The 17,363-nt window shown below is 42.6% G+C and overlaps 1 protein-coding gene across 2 annotated transcripts in view; it reads left to right on the top strand.

Moving 5' to 3' along the window:
• IL12RB2 (interleukin 12 receptor subunit beta 2) overlaps nucleotides 1-14,081 on the top strand; it is an 83,375-nt gene extending 69,294 nt beyond the window's left edge. For both annotated transcript variants that reach the window (XM_081490714.1, XM_081490715.1), the window contains exons 14-16: nucleotides 3,856-3,946; nucleotides 6,374-6,473; nucleotides 11,279-14,081. In XM_081490714.1, the coding sequence (XP_081346840.1) occupies nucleotides 3,856-3,946; nucleotides 6,374-6,473; nucleotides 11,279-11,818 (731 nt within the window). In that variant the 3' untranslated portion in view covers nucleotides 11,819-14,081. The remainder of the gene's footprint in view (nucleotides 1-3,855; nucleotides 3,947-6,373; nucleotides 6,474-11,278) is intronic.
• The last annotated feature ends 3,282 nt before the right edge of the window (nucleotides 14,082-17,363 follow it).

Below are 17,363 nucleotides of genomic sequence, written 5' to 3'. Positions count from 1 at the left end.
TCAACATCAGTCCTTCCAATGAACACCCAGGACTGATCTCCTTTAGGATGGACTGGTTGGATCTCCTTGCAGTCCGAGGGACTCTCAAGAGTTTTCAAAACTCAGTTTTCAAAACTCAGCAAAAATGTTGCCTCCTCCAGAAAGTCTTCCCAAATGCACATCCATATGCTTGACCCCTATTCAAAATTCTGAATCCAACAGGCAGGAACTAGTGTCTGTTTATCACTTATTATCAAGATCTGGAACACCACCAAGCACATAGTACTTGTTCTCTGATTATCTGTTCAATGAATGATGAGCATAATCCCAACAAGGATACATCTCTTGCCTATTGTCCAACTCTTTGCAACTCCTTGAACTGCAGCACCCCAGGCTTCCCTGTCCTTCACTATCTCCCTGAGTTTGCTCAAACTCATGTCCACTGAGTCCATGATGCTATGCAACCATCTCATCCTCTGTTGCCCTCTTCTCCTCCTGTCTTCAGTCTTTCCCAGCATCAGGTTCTTGGAAGGCCATATATTGTCACCCTTATAACTTATATGGAGAGTACATCATGAGAAACTGGATGAAGCACAAGCTGGAATCAAGATTGCTAGGAGAAATATCAATAACCTCAGATATGCAGATGCTGCTGCTGCTGCTAAGTCGCTTCAGTTGTGTCCGACTCTGTGTGACCCCATAGACGACAGCCCACCAGGCTCAACCATCCCTGGGATTCTCCAGGCAAGAATACTGGAGTGGGTTGCCATTTCCTTCTCCAGTGCATGAAAGGGAAAAGTGAAAGTGAAGTCGCTCAGTCGTGTCCGACTCTTAGCGACCCCATGGACTGTAGCCTACAGGCTCCTCCGTCCATGGGATTTTCCAGGCAAGAGTACTGGAGTGGGGTGCCGTTGCCTTCTCCGGATATGCAGATGACACCACCCTTATGGCAGAAAGCAAAGAAGAACTAAAGAGCCTCTTGATGAAAGTGAAAGAGGAGAGTGAAAAAGTTGGCTTAAAGCTCAGAAATCAGAAAACTAAGATCATGGCATCTGGTCCCATCACTTCATGGCAAATAGACGGGGAAACAGTGGAAACAGTGGTAGACTTTACTTTTGGGGGCTCCAAAATCACTGCAGATGGTGACTGCAGCCATGAAATTAAAAGGCGCTTACTCCTTGGAAGAAAAGTTATGAACAACCTAGATGGCATATTAAAAAGCAAAGACATGATTTTGCCAACAAAGGTCCGTCTAGTCAAGGCTATGGTTTTTCCAGTGGTCATGTATGGATGTGAGAGTTGGACTATAAAGAAAGCTGAATGCCGAAGAATTGATTCTTTTGAACTGTGGTGTTGGAGAAGACTCTTGAGAGTCCCTTGGACAGCAAGGAGATCCAACCAGTCCATCCTAAAGGAAATTAGTCCTGAGTATTCATTGGAAGGACTGATGCTGAAGCTGAAACCCCAGCACTTTGGCCACCTGATGTGAAGAACTGATTCATCTGAAAAGACCCTGATGCTGGGAAAGATTGAAGGCAGGAGGAGAAGGGGACGACAGAGAATGAGATGGTTGGATGGAATCACCGACTCAATGGACATGAGTTTGAGTAAACTCTGGGAGTTGGTGATGGACAGAGAGGCCTGGTGTGCTGCAGTCCATGGGGTCGCAAAGAGTTGGACACAACTGAGCAACTGAACTGAATTGAACTGAACTGCTCCAGTCTGACCTTATCTTAACTAATAGCCTCTGCAATGACACTATTTCCAGATAAGGTCACTTTTTGAGGAATTGGAAGTTAAAAACTTCAACGTATGAATTTCAGGGTGGGAGGACATGATTGAACCCACATAACACATACTTTCACTCATTTAATCCTGACCGCAACTGTGTTACATGCCTATACCAGGCACACTACCAGGCACTCCATATGAAATGAATGAAGGAATGAGGGATTAGGGTGTCTTTTTATAGGTATGAGGTACAGAACAATGACCCAGGGTCATAGAGGTGGCAAGTGGAAGAACTACAAATCAGACTCAGATTTGAATTTAAGTTAAATTTGAATATGTGAAGAAGTGACCCAGCTAACATGGGTTTCTCTCCTACCAGCTAAGTTACACTGTTCTCTCTGGCAGTGCCTTTTGCATCTGCTCCAAGCATAAAACAAGCTATTGTTGTTTGTGACAAGGACTACCAAGTTAATCATTCAGGACCCTATGCTAGATACTTCTTCGCTGGGAAAACTGACAACTCAACTCATCTCCGAGCGCTCCCATGAAAGTAAACTTGTGAGCAGTTAATTGGATTAAGGACTCAGCATCTTTCTGCTCCTGGTACTCCAGACTTGTCCCATCTGCCCAGAAAGCAAAGCAGATGCTAAAGAAATGTCAGATTGTGCCAGTTGTGTGGGGTGGTAACAAGGCTGCCAGCATTAATTCCCCTATTTAGCCCTAGGAACAACCCTTCTCATGGGAGTAGCAGGTCTCTGGCCGTTAGTGCCCCCTGCACACCCTCCCTACCCCCAACCTGTTCTTCACTCTCTCAAAAAAAGAATCTTTCTACAGGATCCCTGTTGCTGACATTCTACCTCCTGTTGCAACCCATCCATCGTTCCCAAAGGCTTTCAAGCTAGAATTCAAACTGCTTTGTTATAAAGCCCTGCATGACCTGGTCCCGTTCACCTGTCGAGCTCCATCCTCTGCCATGCACTCATCATTCATACTAGAAAGCAAGACCAGACTATCTGTGGTTGCTGAAGCACTCTCTGCTTCCTCCTTCCATGCCTAGTCTGCTAGTCTGTTTGCACTTCCCTAGCTTGTCCACATAGCTGACTTCTAGCCATCCAGCTCTAAACTTTTGACATCCTGCCTTTGGGGAAACCTTCCTGAGCTGCTCATGAAACCGTTTCCCATGTTGTTTTCTGCAACAGTGCCTCATACATGCTGTTTTTATATGTATCCCATGGCATCATGGTTTACTGTTCACATGTTTATACATCTGTTATCTGGACTATCTTCATGACTTCTTAAGACAGCAAAGCCCATGTCCTATTCACCTGTGTATTCCAGCATTTAACCTGTCCTGTTACTTGGTTTACACTCAATAAATGTTGGATGAATTAATGAAAAATTCCAATACACAGTGAAATATTGTTCATAGGAGGAATCATAACAATTTCCAAGACCCAAGTTAGAGGGCTTATTCAATGGCTTAGTAAAATTAATAGCTACCATTTCTTGAGGGCTTCTATGTTCAGATACATGGCTATGTGCTTTAAATACATCATCTCTAATGTTCACAACAACCTGCAAGGTAGATGTTATCATTCACTGTTTATAGATCAATTATCTGAGGTCCACACATCAGCCAGTGGCAGAGCCAGGACTAGACTCCAGGGCTCCCAGGTCACAGCCAGTGCTTTGTATACCACACTCCCTTTCCTTCTGCCCCTAGTAGAGGAAGGAGCCCTTGTAGGATTGGAACTCCTCTGTTAGAACCATAGAATTTTCCCCTTTGTGCCCTTTCTCTCTAACTGAATGGGCAAAAGTGAGTCAGCCTTGTTCCTGAGTCCAGCTGCACAGGAGCTGTACAGCCCAGGGAGTTCACACAACTGTCAGTATTTATTTATTTACTCATTTACTTAGCTATGCTGGGTCCTAATTGCAGCATGCAAGATCTTTAGTTGTGGCATGTGAACTCAGTTGCAGCATGTGGGATCTAGTACCCTGACCAGTGATCGAACTTGGGCCCCCTACATTGGAAGCACGGAGTCTCAGCCACTGGACCACTGGGGAGATCCCACAGTCAGTATTTAGAAATGTTCATTGGGGACATTTCTAAACTCAGTCACAGGATTTGCTCACTTTTTGCTGCAGGTAAAGCCAATTGGAGCGCATTTGTGGCACCAAGTATCTGCATGGCTGTCATCATGGTGGGCATTCTCTCAATGCGTTGCTTCCGACAAAAGTAAGTTTGTTACATCTGACAACTTTGGTAAAAGTTGTTTTTTTTTTTTTTTTTCATATAATAGCTGTTGCTGCTATGGGTCAAAAAAAATGGTTTTTTCATACATTGTTGGTAGCAGACTAAGTATATTCAGCTTTTTGGAGTGACAGTGTATGTTTAACTTTTTAAAATATTAAACCTTTCCCCTAGCAATTTCTAACTAGAAATTTATTCCAAGTATATCTTAGGTATATACAGATATTTAATGGCAAATATGTTCACTAAAGTATTGTTCATAAAAGGAGAACAATTTGAAGCAACCTAAATGCCTGACAACATGGAATTGGATAAATAAATCACAATATATTTTATACCATATAGCATATTATGCATTCATTAAAGATGTAAAAGAAAAGTAAATCATATGAATATTTGCTATGTGGCATTTTAAAAAGCAGGTTGTAAAACAAAATGCACTTTCATTTTTTAAAAAAATAGTGCATATACACATGCACAAAGACATGTAAGATGTATTAGTGAGCATTAAATTTGGTTGTATATAACTTAAAAAGCCAAAATAATATGACAGACGAGCTAAGCTTCTCACTCAGGTAAAGGAAGTAAACTCAGGTAACGACTGGTGTAGGAGCTCCCTAGTCATCAGAGACCTAGGCCCCTTTTTCTGTTGCACTGTCCCGACATTGGCTTCTATCCTCAAGTTCACCTCGTGGCCCAGTGGCTGCAGGAACTGTGGCCATCGTGCCTGCGTTCTACAACTCCAGGGAGAAGCGACGTGCCCATACCTACCTCTTCAGGAGCCTTCATGTGAAGAAGTCAAACGTGACACTTTTCATTACATCTCATTGGCCAGAACTTGATGAGGCAAGAGATGCTTAAAACTGTGACCTTTTAGCTGGGCTCCTTGTTATCCCAATAAATCAAGGTCCCGTTCCAAGAAAGAAGGGAAAACGTGTACTGGATGGCAGTTAATATACTCCTCCCCAAGGATATACACTAAAATATTAATGGTGGTTATAACAGGGGGATAGAATCATAGTTGATCTTAGTTCTGTTTAACTATAGTTTCTAAAATTTCTTTAAACATGTACCATTTGGTATGGAGAATTTTTTAAATGAATTAGTTATTCAATAGTTTTCTTCAGATGTTGTGTAAAGTAGAAGAGGTCAAAGGAAAACTACCTCAAAGTCAGTTTCTACTGGCCATTGAACTTGTTTGAAAGGCTTTCCATTTATTAAAGCTCTCTCATATGTGATACATATTTCAAAGCAGAGCTCTTTTTAGGTAGACTTTGAAAAAGTTGAACTCAAAGAGTCATCTAGAATCCCATGCATCCTCTTGACGGAAATAGTATCAGTTACGATGGAAGCATCTGCTGTTAAAGAAAAAAAAAAAGAAGAATCTCCAAATATAGTGGCTTTGATAAAATAGCTTATTTTTCTCCCATATAATAATTCTAAGGTGTGTCATCCCGATTGGTCAGCAGCTCTGCTCCACACAGCCATTTAGGGATCCAGTTGTCTTCCACTTTATTGGCCCACAATCCTTTGGGTACTTTGCTCATCTGCATGATCTATACTAGGTCACAGGAACATTTGCTCACATTTCTTTGGGGAAAAAATAGTCACATGGCCTCATCTTGTTTCAAAGGACTAAACACATAACAGAAGCTCACTTTTCTTATTAAACACAGTTTATTAAAGCCACGTCTTTAAAACTGCTTCATATTGCTCTTGAATTTAAAAAAAAAAAGTCAAAATAGTTAAGTCATGTGCATATAAGAAACATTTTTTGGAATTTTTTCTTCCACATCATAAACTCATCTTAAAGTATCTTCAAAAACCCAGAGATGTGGGAAGAAATAAAAGACCCTCTGATCACCAAATACAACTACTGTTGGCTATTTCCGTATGGTATTTTTTTTTAGCTTGGTTATGTCCAAGCTGTTCATGCCACTTGTATCCTGTTTTACTCTTTATCTACTTTTAGCAAAACAGTTTACTTGCCATTACAAGCTCTTTATAAACATTCTAGTTTACTAAATAGTAATCTCCCCAAAGGTATTGACCATGTCCTTTTATTTGCTGTTTTATCCACGCAGCATGTGGCACTGTGCTGATCATACTTTAGGGATTCAGTCAATGTCTGTTGAATGAGTACTTGGCTGCTCAGTGATAGCTAAACATCATACTGAGGGGAAGTTCCATAGTTTATTTAGCAGACCCTAAGTGGTTGTGGCACGAGCTTTATCATCTGTCCAGACTTCATAGAAAACTAGTCCAACCTTAGGTGAGGCAACATCTTTCTCCTGCAGTATTTACATTGTATTCATTTGCATAATCCTGCACTGAAATCACTTCACCAAGAACCTGTGTTCCCATGCCACTGTGTGCACACTTAACCAGATGTCATGTTGTCTTTACCTGCAGGGTATTTGTTCTCCTTTTGGCCCTCAGACCTCAGTGGTGTAGCAAAGAAATTCCAGATCCAGCAAATAGCACTTGGGCCAAGAAATATCCTATTGTGGAGGTAAGGTGTAAAGCCGTGGTGGCCAGTCAATGGGGTTCTGGTGATCAGTACATCTAAGTCTCCCATTGTAGTTACAGGGAAACCTAGGTGCTTAGATACTGTGAATAAGCTGCTTATCATGCCAGGTTACCATCTGAGTCATCACCCCCATGCATAGTAATTTTCTGAAGTTTATGTGTGTGTGCTCATTCAGTCGTGTCCAACTCTCTGCAACTCCATGGACTGCAGCCTACCAGGCTTCTCTGTCCATGGCATTTTCTAGGCAGGAATGTTGGAAATTTCCTACTCTGGGGAATCTTTCCAACCCAGGGATCGAACCTCATCTCCTGCATTGTGGGGTGGATTCTTTTTATCACTGAGCCACCTGGGAAGCCCCTGAAGCTTATGACCAAGATTAAAAACCCAAAGCTTTCCATTCCTATCTATGCAGTATGTTCCTTTCCTCACCTCAGCTTACTTCATAAAAAGATTTAAAAAGCAAGTGTATTTGGTGAGCACTGGCTCATCCAAATTCAAGAGCACTGAAGCTTTTGCTGTGACACAACCAGTCCTTTGTGAGCTCAGAACAGATAAATAGAGCCCAGACTATTTTGGTCTTGGCAGGAAGCCAGTAAGTCATTCCGTTGTGCAAGGAAAAGGTTTTAAGGCAGGAGAGGTTGCTCAGCTAGCACAGGAGAGTGCTGGGAGTAGAGGACACGCAGGGACCTGCTGCCACACAGTCCCAGGAGGGGAAAGCAGCTCACAGCGGGTAAGAAGGTCTGTCTCTGGCCAAGGACCTTGAAGTTGAAGGCATCTGAATGGAGCCAGAATATGCACTGAAGGGGAATAAAGGGGGGCAGGGGGGGCCCATGTTCTTCCCGTCGCCTGGGGCCTTAGCAGCCCCACACTCTCACGTCTTAGAGCCCAGTTCCTCCAAGACTCTTCCTCTTCAGTCATGCATGCATTCTCTCATCCACACCCTTCCTCAGGCCAAAAGACAGTGGTACCAGCTGCTCCTCAGGGAAAGAGCTGGTCCCAGCTGTGTCAGCTTCAGTAAGAATTTAAGTCACCACAGTTTAATGCCTTTGAAATAAGGCCACCTCCACCACTTACTATGTCAGTGATCCTTGAGGAGCTTGTCTGATGACATGAGCCCTAGTTTCATCCTCCATAAAATAGGAGTTGACAATATCTCTCATATATATTGTTGTGAAGACTAAGTCAGATGCCATGAAAAGCACATGGATGGTACAGGCAAAGATCATTCATTTTCTTCCCAGGAAGATTTATTCTTGAAGTCTTCTCTCTCTATTGAGGAGTTTTGTCCCTGTTAAGTTACAGTAGCAAGAACAGTATAATAATAACAATATATGTATGTATGCATATATATGATATATATTTGAGTATTTATGACATATAATTATATATGGTATTATGATATATAACAATATTACACAATAATATGTTTATATATAAAATATAATGTACATTCTCTATGCCAGGCACTGTAAAAAAATTTTCATGTATTAACATCTAACCTGTACAACAGCTGTATGAGGTTGTAATGTTATGTCCCCATTTCTCAAATAAGGAAGCTGAGGCACAGAGCACTCAGTAACTTGTCCAGTATTAGTCAACTAGTAGGTGGATCCTGGGTTCACATATAATAAGTAGGATGTGCTGTCTGCCATTATACTTTTAAATGTTCTAAAAGATCTTCAGCACAGGGTGAGGGGGATGTTTCCAGCAGTCAGTGCCGCTGAGCTGAAAAGACTAACTCAAGAGGTGTTCCCACATTGGACCCTCACTTGGAGGCAATATTGTAATGACCTATGGGAATGTACTCAATAAGGATGCCACTGCTAGTGTTATAGGGGATTCAGGTACCAGTTGAATAAGCTGAGCTCTAAGGTCTCTCTCTTCCAATGCTGAGATGCCACAGTCCCATGTCCTGAAAGCCTGAAATAGCACAGTGGGGAGCAGCTCTGGGTCAGTCACGGACACCTGGCTCCCAAGCTGGCGACTTTGGTGTCATGGTCTCTATTTGCCACTGCCTGGGTGTGAGGGGACACAGAGGCATACAGAGCCACTGAAGAGCCCATAAAAAGCTTAGAAGAGGTGCTGAGATAAACAAAGGGTTAGAGAAAGTAACACAGGGAAACAATAACAGAAATTGCTACACACATGCCCGAAGTTGTACAGTATGAGTGTTTTCATCACAACGTTATAAATAGAAGCCAAATATTACATAATGTAGCCTGCCACCAGGGGGCCAGGTTAAACATTTGGGCATATGTATACAGCAAGATGTTATGAAACTACTAAAAACAAAAATGAGACCTATATGTATCTAAATCTATAGTATATTTAAAGGTGAAAAAAAGCAGTTTGTAATAATTCTCTAAAGTGGATTCTCATTTGTATAAAAGGAAGGTGATTATACACACACACACACACACATTCTCTCTCTCTCTCTCTCTCCAACATGTGCACAGGATATTTCTGGAAGCCTAAATATGAAACTGGTAATGGTGGTTGTCTTTGGGGAGGCAGTTGAAGGCATGAAGGCCACTTAATTTTTATTACAAATTCTCTTTGAACAGAAAAAAAATTTTTTTTTACAAGACTATGTCCCTATATTTCTTTTGCAAAAAAACCCACAACAAAACAATAAATTAGAAAATTTTTAAAAGAAATTAAACATGCCATCGCCTTGTGGCAGCCTCAGAACCCCACATCGCTTGACCTTTGCAGGGGTAGACTATTTTTAAAGGCCCAAACTGCTCTCCTGGTGACAGGCTGGGACAAACATCAGAAACAATAGTCTTTCACCTCCAACAAAATGTGCTTTGAGTTCTCAGGCTTTACATTCCCCTGAAAGTGAAAGTATCAGTTGCTTAGTCATGTCTGACCCTTTGCAACCCCTTGGACTGTAGCCCACCAGGCTCCTCTGTCCATGGGAATCTCCAGGCAAGAATACTAGAATGGATTGCCATTCCCTTCTCCAGGGGATCTTCCCCACCCAGGGATTGAACCCCAGTTTCCTGCATTGCAGGTGGATTCTTTACCGTCTGAGCCACCAGGTAAGCCCCCTACCATTTCTTAAAATGTGGCCAAAAAGACATGGTCTTAAAACTAGAGAGGAAAAGGCCCAAGCATAAAGGGAATACTGGGATGTTATCCATTTTGAGCTTGTAAAAGCTTAAAATAGTTCCCATGATATACCTGAGTTATTACTGGTCCAAGAGGCCTTGCCCCAGGACTTGTCAGCCAGGTGGCCTGCTTTGTAAAAGCTCTGAGGTACAGCCTCTGTTGGTACTGCCAGAGGTGTCAAAAGGCAGAGCCTTGCCTTATGAATATACAACAAGGTGATCCTCACTGTCTGTGATCCTTCCATAGCAGTGGTTACAGTGTTTTGGCAGCTGCCAGCCATGTTCCAAGCCAGATCAATGTGCCAGGGCCAGTTTGCTTAGCGATAGGAAAAGAGCAGACTGGAAAGAAAAGTACACACCTACCCTATGACTGCTCAGGGCCCTTTGTAGAAGTCTGCCCTGAGACAGCATTATTACTCACTTTTGGGACACTTGCCATGCTCGAGGCAAGGGCAGGGACATCAGTGATCAGTATAGATCATACCGTTCTTGCACAGCTTGGCATCTTACAGATAAGAGATTCAAAGGCCAGAGAGGTGTATTTACAGAGTTTTCCCAAGCTGTAGATTCTCAGAGCTGGGATGAGTCCTTAGGGTTTGCCCTAGACCAAGGCTATTTTTATTATTCTCCTCCTGTAAGATCTGGTCCCTGCTTGCAGCTGACAGACATGTTTTGGGGGGTATTTTTTGCCTTTTTTTTTTTTTTAAGTAACACTATAAAACATCTTGTGCCAAGAACCTAACAGCTGGCTTCTTCGCTGTTGTAGGAATCCAGTGTGGGGAATAATCACTAGGGGCTTCCTGAAAGTGGGCTTTGGAGCTCTGCTTCAGAAAGATCAAGCAGGCAGCATAAAAGAAAGTTTCAAGTATGGAGAGAGCTCAATAAAGCCTATAAAAAGAAATGTTAATAAAGTACTTAAACTTGGACTCAGAAGTCAATAGTAAGCTTGGAAAGAAGATGTAACCAACTAGATGTTGAGAAAGACAGAGCAAGAAGAGTAACAGACAAAATTAGCTATAGCGAGGAAAGGATGAGAACTTCTTCCAAATAAGTTATTCCAGAGGAAACTTTCTTAAGAGCAGAACTGACAAGGATATTACCCTGCCAAAACCCTTTCAGCAGTTGTATCGAAGCCCAAACTCTTAAGTATCCCTTAAAAGTCGCTTCATCATGTGACCTCCTTCTCTTTCTAAAGCCTTAGTGTGCCTGTCCTAAGAAAGAACTAGCAGCTTCCAGAGTAGACCAATCCTCCTTGCCCCACCAGCTCCTTACCTGGGAAAAACTATACACCTCTCAGGATTCAGCTCTAGTGTCATCCTTTTAAAGTCTTCCATGCCTCCTCCCCAGACAGATGCAAGATCAGCCTTTCTTCTGCACCCATTATGCCTTCTATGCTAGAGGAAAAGCAGCTGGTTCAGTTTGACTCACCAGAAACAGTCTAGCTGACTGTTGAGTGGGATAGTGACTCACTCACTGCTGGGGGCTGAGAGGAGTCCACAGCTCACCGACAATGTTAACTGCCTCTCTTACCTCCCAAAGTTAAGGGCCCACAGTGTTCCGCCTCGAGCTGACTAGGCAGTGCAGGCTGCGAGGCCTTTTGGAACCCCGAACAAGTTGGTTGTCAAGGCTACTTACTCAACATAGCCATATGAGCCTCTTCTTCTCCTTTCTCAGGAAAAGACACAGCTGGCCTTGGATAGGCTCCTGACGGACTGGCCCACGCCTGAAGAACCTGAGCCCCTGGTCATCAAAGAAGTCCTTTGTCAAGTGACACCAGTCTTCAGACCTCCCCATCACCCCAGCTGGTCAGAAAAGGGACAAGGAGTCCAAGGTCACTATATCTCTGAGGAAGACACAGGGTATAGTGCCTCGAGCCCACCACCTCCAAGAGCTCTTACAGCAGAGACAGGACAAGGAGTGGATCTGTACAAGGTTCTAGGGAGCAAGGGCCCTGACTCAAAGACGGGAAACCCAGCCAGCCCCTTGACCGTTATCCCAGTGGACTACCTTCCTACCCATGAGGGCTATTTACCCTCCAACATGGATTATCTCCCTTCACATGAGGCTCCCATAACTGATCCTCTGGAAGAACTGCCTCAGCACATCTCTCTTTCCATTTTCCCCTCAAGTTCCCTTCGCCCACTCACCTTCTCCTGTGGTGAGAAGTTGACTCTGGACCAGTTAAAGATGGGGTGTGGCTCCCTCATGCTCTGAGTGGCGAAGCTTGAAGTTTGGAAAGCTGATGTACCTCCAACCAGCATGGCATGCCCTATCTACCCAGCCACCTGCTCCAGTGGTCATTACCTCTGGGTGCTCCCGTCAGATCTGGGTGCAGCTAGAGGGCAGGTAAGCCAGCTCAGGGTGAATCTCAGGAACTGAGAGTTGGCTGTAATCAAATCCAGATACCTCATCTTGCCTTCTGCAGAGCCTTAAGATTACATCCTCTGCTGTGTGGACCTAGAAATTCCAATCTGGGTTCTTGCAACTTTCTTGTCTATGTTGTCCAGAAAGGGGAAAGGCAAGAGTAGAAACCAAAACTCTTACTAGCAATGGCAAACAGTGCAGAGGACCATTCATTCAACAACCATTTATAGTTGACCTTAAATAATGTGTGTTTGAGCTGAATAGGTCCACCTATATGCATATTTTTAAAAATAATAAATTCTACAGTACTACATGATCCATTGTTGGATGCTGAGCCACAGATACAGAAGGCCAACTAAAAGTTATATGCAGATTTTCAACTGCACAGGGAAGTTGACGCCCCCAATCATTACATTGTTTAAGGGTCAACTGTATATAAAGTTGCTACTATAGACCACATCTATGTCTAGATCATATGCCCAATAGGCCTGAGATACAAATGTTCTGCTAGTTCACGCTTAACTCTTCATCCATGCCTCCTGCCATTCCAGACTAAGTAAGTTCTCCCAGGCTTTATTTGAAGAGCTGAAGCTTCTTCCTTACATATCTATTCTACTCTGTTTAGCTGCTGTGTGGCACCCCACTGCATGGTTCCTTGCATCTCCGCAGCTTCAGCACTGGCTTGTCTGCAGCCAGGCTGTGGAGCCGCTTGTTTGACTATTTGCAATAGGTCATGACAGACAAAGCTGCCACCTCAGCAGTCCAAACTGTCACCTCTTGAGAGTAAGAGCCAACTTTTATTTCTTGCAATACCTGCTGTTCCTATATTTGCTTTCTTTTGATTACTTAATAGCCATTTTAGCCACTCTTCCCCTCCCGCTTCAACACACAGGTCCCAGTCTCCTTTTTAACCACCCACACCTTTTCCCTTGGAGAAGGAAATGGCAACCCACTCCAGTATTCTTGCCTGGAGAATCCCATGGACAGAGGAGCCTGGCGGGCTACAGTCCCTGGGGTCGCAAAGAGTCAGACATGACTTAGCAAAAAAACCACGACCACTACCTTTTCCCTTCCCTTAAAGCCCCAGGTGGTACTGCAGTCCCCAATTGTTGTCTTAAAAAAAAGAAAAGTCTCCTTCTAAGGATACAGAAGCCTCCTCAGCACTCCCCTAGTACTATGCACTTTTCCTCTACTGGACTGTAAGTAACCTGAAGGCAGGGATCACAGCAATCTGATTCTCCAGCACTGTGCCTGGTCCACGGTGCTGGAGAATCAGATGATAGAGTAGGTTATCAATATAAAGTAAGAGATGTCTCCTGCCACCGCCTCCACCTTGTTCCTTCTGTTCTAGAAGGCAGTCCAGCTATGTCTGCTTCCTCTTTATTGAGACAATTGCATTTGCTTGTAATCCTCTTCATTCTCAACCCCCATTCTACCCTACCATTGACTGACAGCACTACTGCAATACATGTTGTTGTTTAGTTATGTCTGACTCTCTGCCACCCCATGGACTGTTACTCACCAGGCTCTTCTGTCCATGGGATCTCCCAGGCAGAAATACTGGAGTGGGCTGCATTTCCTCCTCCAGGGCATATTCCCGACCCGGGGATCGAACCCATGTCTCCTGCAAGTCACCTTCATTGCAGGTGGATAGTTTACTGCTGAGCTACCAAAAACATATTTGAGCATGCCTTTGGCTGCTCACTCAGGCAGATAAAATGCCCTCTTTCCGTGAATGACAGGATCGGTAACCTCATTCTGCCCTTGCTCCAAATAGTTTTTATAATCTTCCTTCCTGCCCACACACAGGTAAAATTCCTAGATCAGATTGCCTCGTTTACCAAGCCTAGTAGAGCTCACCAATATTCATATAGCCAGGCTTTCATTCCTCAGGAAAATTAGCAATACTTTAAATCCTCACTCGTGAAACACATCCCAAAAGCCAACCCAGAAATCTCTGCTCTATTGAAACTATCAAATTCCTTAATTCTCTGGGACCTAAATACTACAAATAGAGTTCAAGTTCATTCTCAGTGTATTCACGGGCATCTCTACCAATTTGTGTGTAAAGATCATTACCTTCAATTATTCATTAAAAAGACCCTCTTTACCAGAAGCCAGAAACTCCATTTCCTGGGCCTCTGTCTTCTTTATAGGCAACAGGAAAGCCAAGCTGTTGTTATCTGGTTCTTTCCCTTTAGTGCCTTTTCCCCTCCACCCTGTCCCAATTTCTCAGCTTCCACGAATAGCCTACAGCTGCAACTCACCAATGCACAGACACCAATGAAAGAGATGCCAAGCTACGCACATTCTATTCTAGGCAGTACCCCTTACTTGATTCTTGGTTTTCTCCATCAGGCTCTTTTTCTTCCACCTGAGGTAGTTGTCATCTGTCCCAGTATCACTGCTCAAGCCTTCCAAAGAAGCCCTGTTCTTCCCTTTCTAGCCTGCAGGACTCAAGGATATTCACATTATCTACCCTTATGAAAGGCTAATAGGTAAACCCTGAAATTAATCACTTGGTAGAATAAAGAGATCAGAAAGTCCTCTTCTTCACCCTAAAAAAAAGGGGGGGGATTAGGAATTTAATCAGTTGGCCAACTGATGATGGAAAGAAACAAAGTCATATTTTTACATCACAGTCTACACTGGAATAAATTTCCAATTAAAACTTTGCAACACACACACAAGTTAGATAAAAATATTTTCAAGATATGCCAAGATAACTTACTTACAGATCAATATGAAAAAAGAACCAATACTTCAAAGAAAAATGGACTGAGTAAGCAACTCACAAAATTCATATAAATACCCAATAAGCATGAAAAAGCCCACCTGTTTTATCAAAGAAATAAAAATTAAGTACCATTTTTCCCTTACCAAATTAGAAACATTAAAAATTAGCCGGTATTAATAAGAGTACTGTTAGTTGGCTCTTTTCTGGAGGCAGCTGGGCAATATTCAGTAAAATTTGAGTCAGGAACTAGCAATGTAGACTAAAACTGTATAAATATCATAAAGTGACTAAAAGATTTATCATAGCATTGACTAGAGGGGGACGTTAGAGTAGTAACTGAAGCAATGGATCTTTGAAATACAGGTTTATATAATGAGCCAATTTTTGCCTTTACTCCCATTCTTACAGGAATTGTTAATAATGATCAAAAACCTTTAACATAGTACTTAGTCCATGCAGTTTTCAAGAGGTGTAACTCAGGTCTCACCATGACTAGTTTAAGGTAGGTGTTCTTTCCACTTCAGAGATGAGAAAACAATGGTACAGGTTAATTAAACCCAAGTCATGCTATTAGAACCTGATACCACAGTCTGGTCTTAGAGCCTAACTTTCAACTACTCTAATTCTTCTCTATGCAAGTGACTGCACAACAAATTTTTTATCAATTGGGATTCTGACTCTAGTTGACAATACCTATGATTCCATAAAAATCTTTGAACCTATTGTTACTAGATAATAAAAAACTGGCATTTCCATACTTCTAGAGCATTCTTGGTTTTTTAGGAAACTACCTGAAAAGCAGGAAAATCTTAAATGACACCAGGACAAATTTGGCACTAAGTTTGCTAATTTATCTACTCAGCTATCTAAATCTTACAAGGCACACTGTAGGTCACAGACGGGAAGTAACACTTCTAAGAAAGTCCATTATTTTAAGGAGACTGGAAAGTATTTAAAACTATGAATAAAAACATTATGCCTTTCAAATAGAAAAGTAACCAGTGTATTCTCTCTTTACTTAAAATATCTATAACTCCATCCAATTTACCTGATTTTTTCCAAACATGGCTGTTTCTTAAGTAAAAAGGAATTAGGGCCGTTTTTATTCAGTTGTGTTGCTTGCATGAATTGTTGAAACATAAATGCCTTTCTTTTACTGGTTCCACATTTTGTCGATGGCCTTTTATTTATAAGTGGCAAAACCATTCTTAATTTGGCTGAGATTTCAATCACATCTCCAAGAAACATACAGACCTATTGTGTGATGCCACAAGTTCCCTTTAAATTAATTCAGGCCACTTACCAATTTCCATGACTGTGAATTCTTCCACAAGGAACCCTGGCCTTGCTTAGGCAAGAGAATGCCAGGTGGAGTCCATATCTTCCCTTTTCAAATTTCACAGATTTTAATACTACCCACAGGTAATTGGACCCAACAAAATACTGTAAAAGCTGTTATGAGATTCTCATGGAGACTGTTTTTCATAGGTCCTGGATTTTCACCAGAAAGATCGTAACTTGCATTACCATGGTTTTTCCTAAGAACCTCACGACCCTCATTGCTAGCCAGAAATCTCAAGGTGAAAACTGGATGTCACAAGATTTCATTTATAAAAAGAAATCTTAACCTCATTCCATCACAGAGGGCGTTAAAGACCATTTGCCTCTTTTTCACAATTTCGTTTCCTCTCCCCTCCCTCTCCTACAACTGCGGATGACTGGATTCCTTTCAGTTCAGTTTCAGGTCAGTCACTCAGTCGTGTCCAACTCTTTGTGACCCCATGAATCGCAGCACGCCAGGCCTCCCTGTACATCACCAACTCCCAGAGTCTACCCAAACCCATGTCCATCGAGTCGGTGATGCCATCCAACCATCTCATCCTCTGTCGTCCCCTTCTCCTCCTGCCCCCAATCCTTCCCAGCATTAGGGTCTTTTCCATTGAGTCAACTCTTCACATGAGGTGGCCAAAGTATTGGAGTTTCAGCTTCAACATCAGTCCTTCCAATGAACACCCAGGACTGATCTCCTTTAGGATGGACTGGTTGGATCTCCTTGCAGTCCAAGGGACTCTCAAGAGTCTTCTCCAACACCACAGTTCAAAAGCATCAATTCTTCGGCGCTCAGCTTTCTTCACCGTCCAACTCTCACATCCATACATGACCACTGGAAAAACCATAGCCTTGACTAGACGGACCTTTGTTGGCAAAGTAATATCTCTGCTTTTAAATATGCTATCTAGGTTGGCCATAACCTTCCTTCCAAGGAGTAAGCGTCTTTTAATTTCATGGCTGCAATCACCATCAGCAGTGATTTTGAAGCCCCCCAAAATAAAGTCTGACACTGTTTCCACTGTTTCCCCATCTATTTCCCATAAAGTGATGGGACCAGATGCCATGATCTTAGTTTTCTGAACGTTGAGCTTTAAGCCCACTTTTTCACTCTCCTCTTTCACTTTCATCAAGAGGCTCTTTAGTTCTTCTTCGCTTTCTGCCATAAGGGTGGTGTCATCTGCATATCTGAGGTTATTGATATTTCTCCCGGCAATCTTGATTACAGCTTGTGCTTCTTCCAGCCCAGTGTTTCTCATGATGTACTCTGCATATATGTTAAATAAGCAGGGTGACAATATATAGCCTCGATGTACTCCTTTTCCTATT

Source organism: Giraffa tippelskirchi, chromosome 5 (assembly GCF_054371585.1).
Source record: "Giraffa tippelskirchi isolate mGirTip1 chromosome 5, T2T-mGirTip1v1.2.pri, whole genome shotgun sequence".
Lineage (NCBI taxonomy): Eukaryota > Metazoa > Chordata > Mammalia > Artiodactyla > Giraffidae > Giraffa > Giraffa tippelskirchi.
This window is presented reverse-complemented; position numbering and strand designations above follow the sequence as displayed.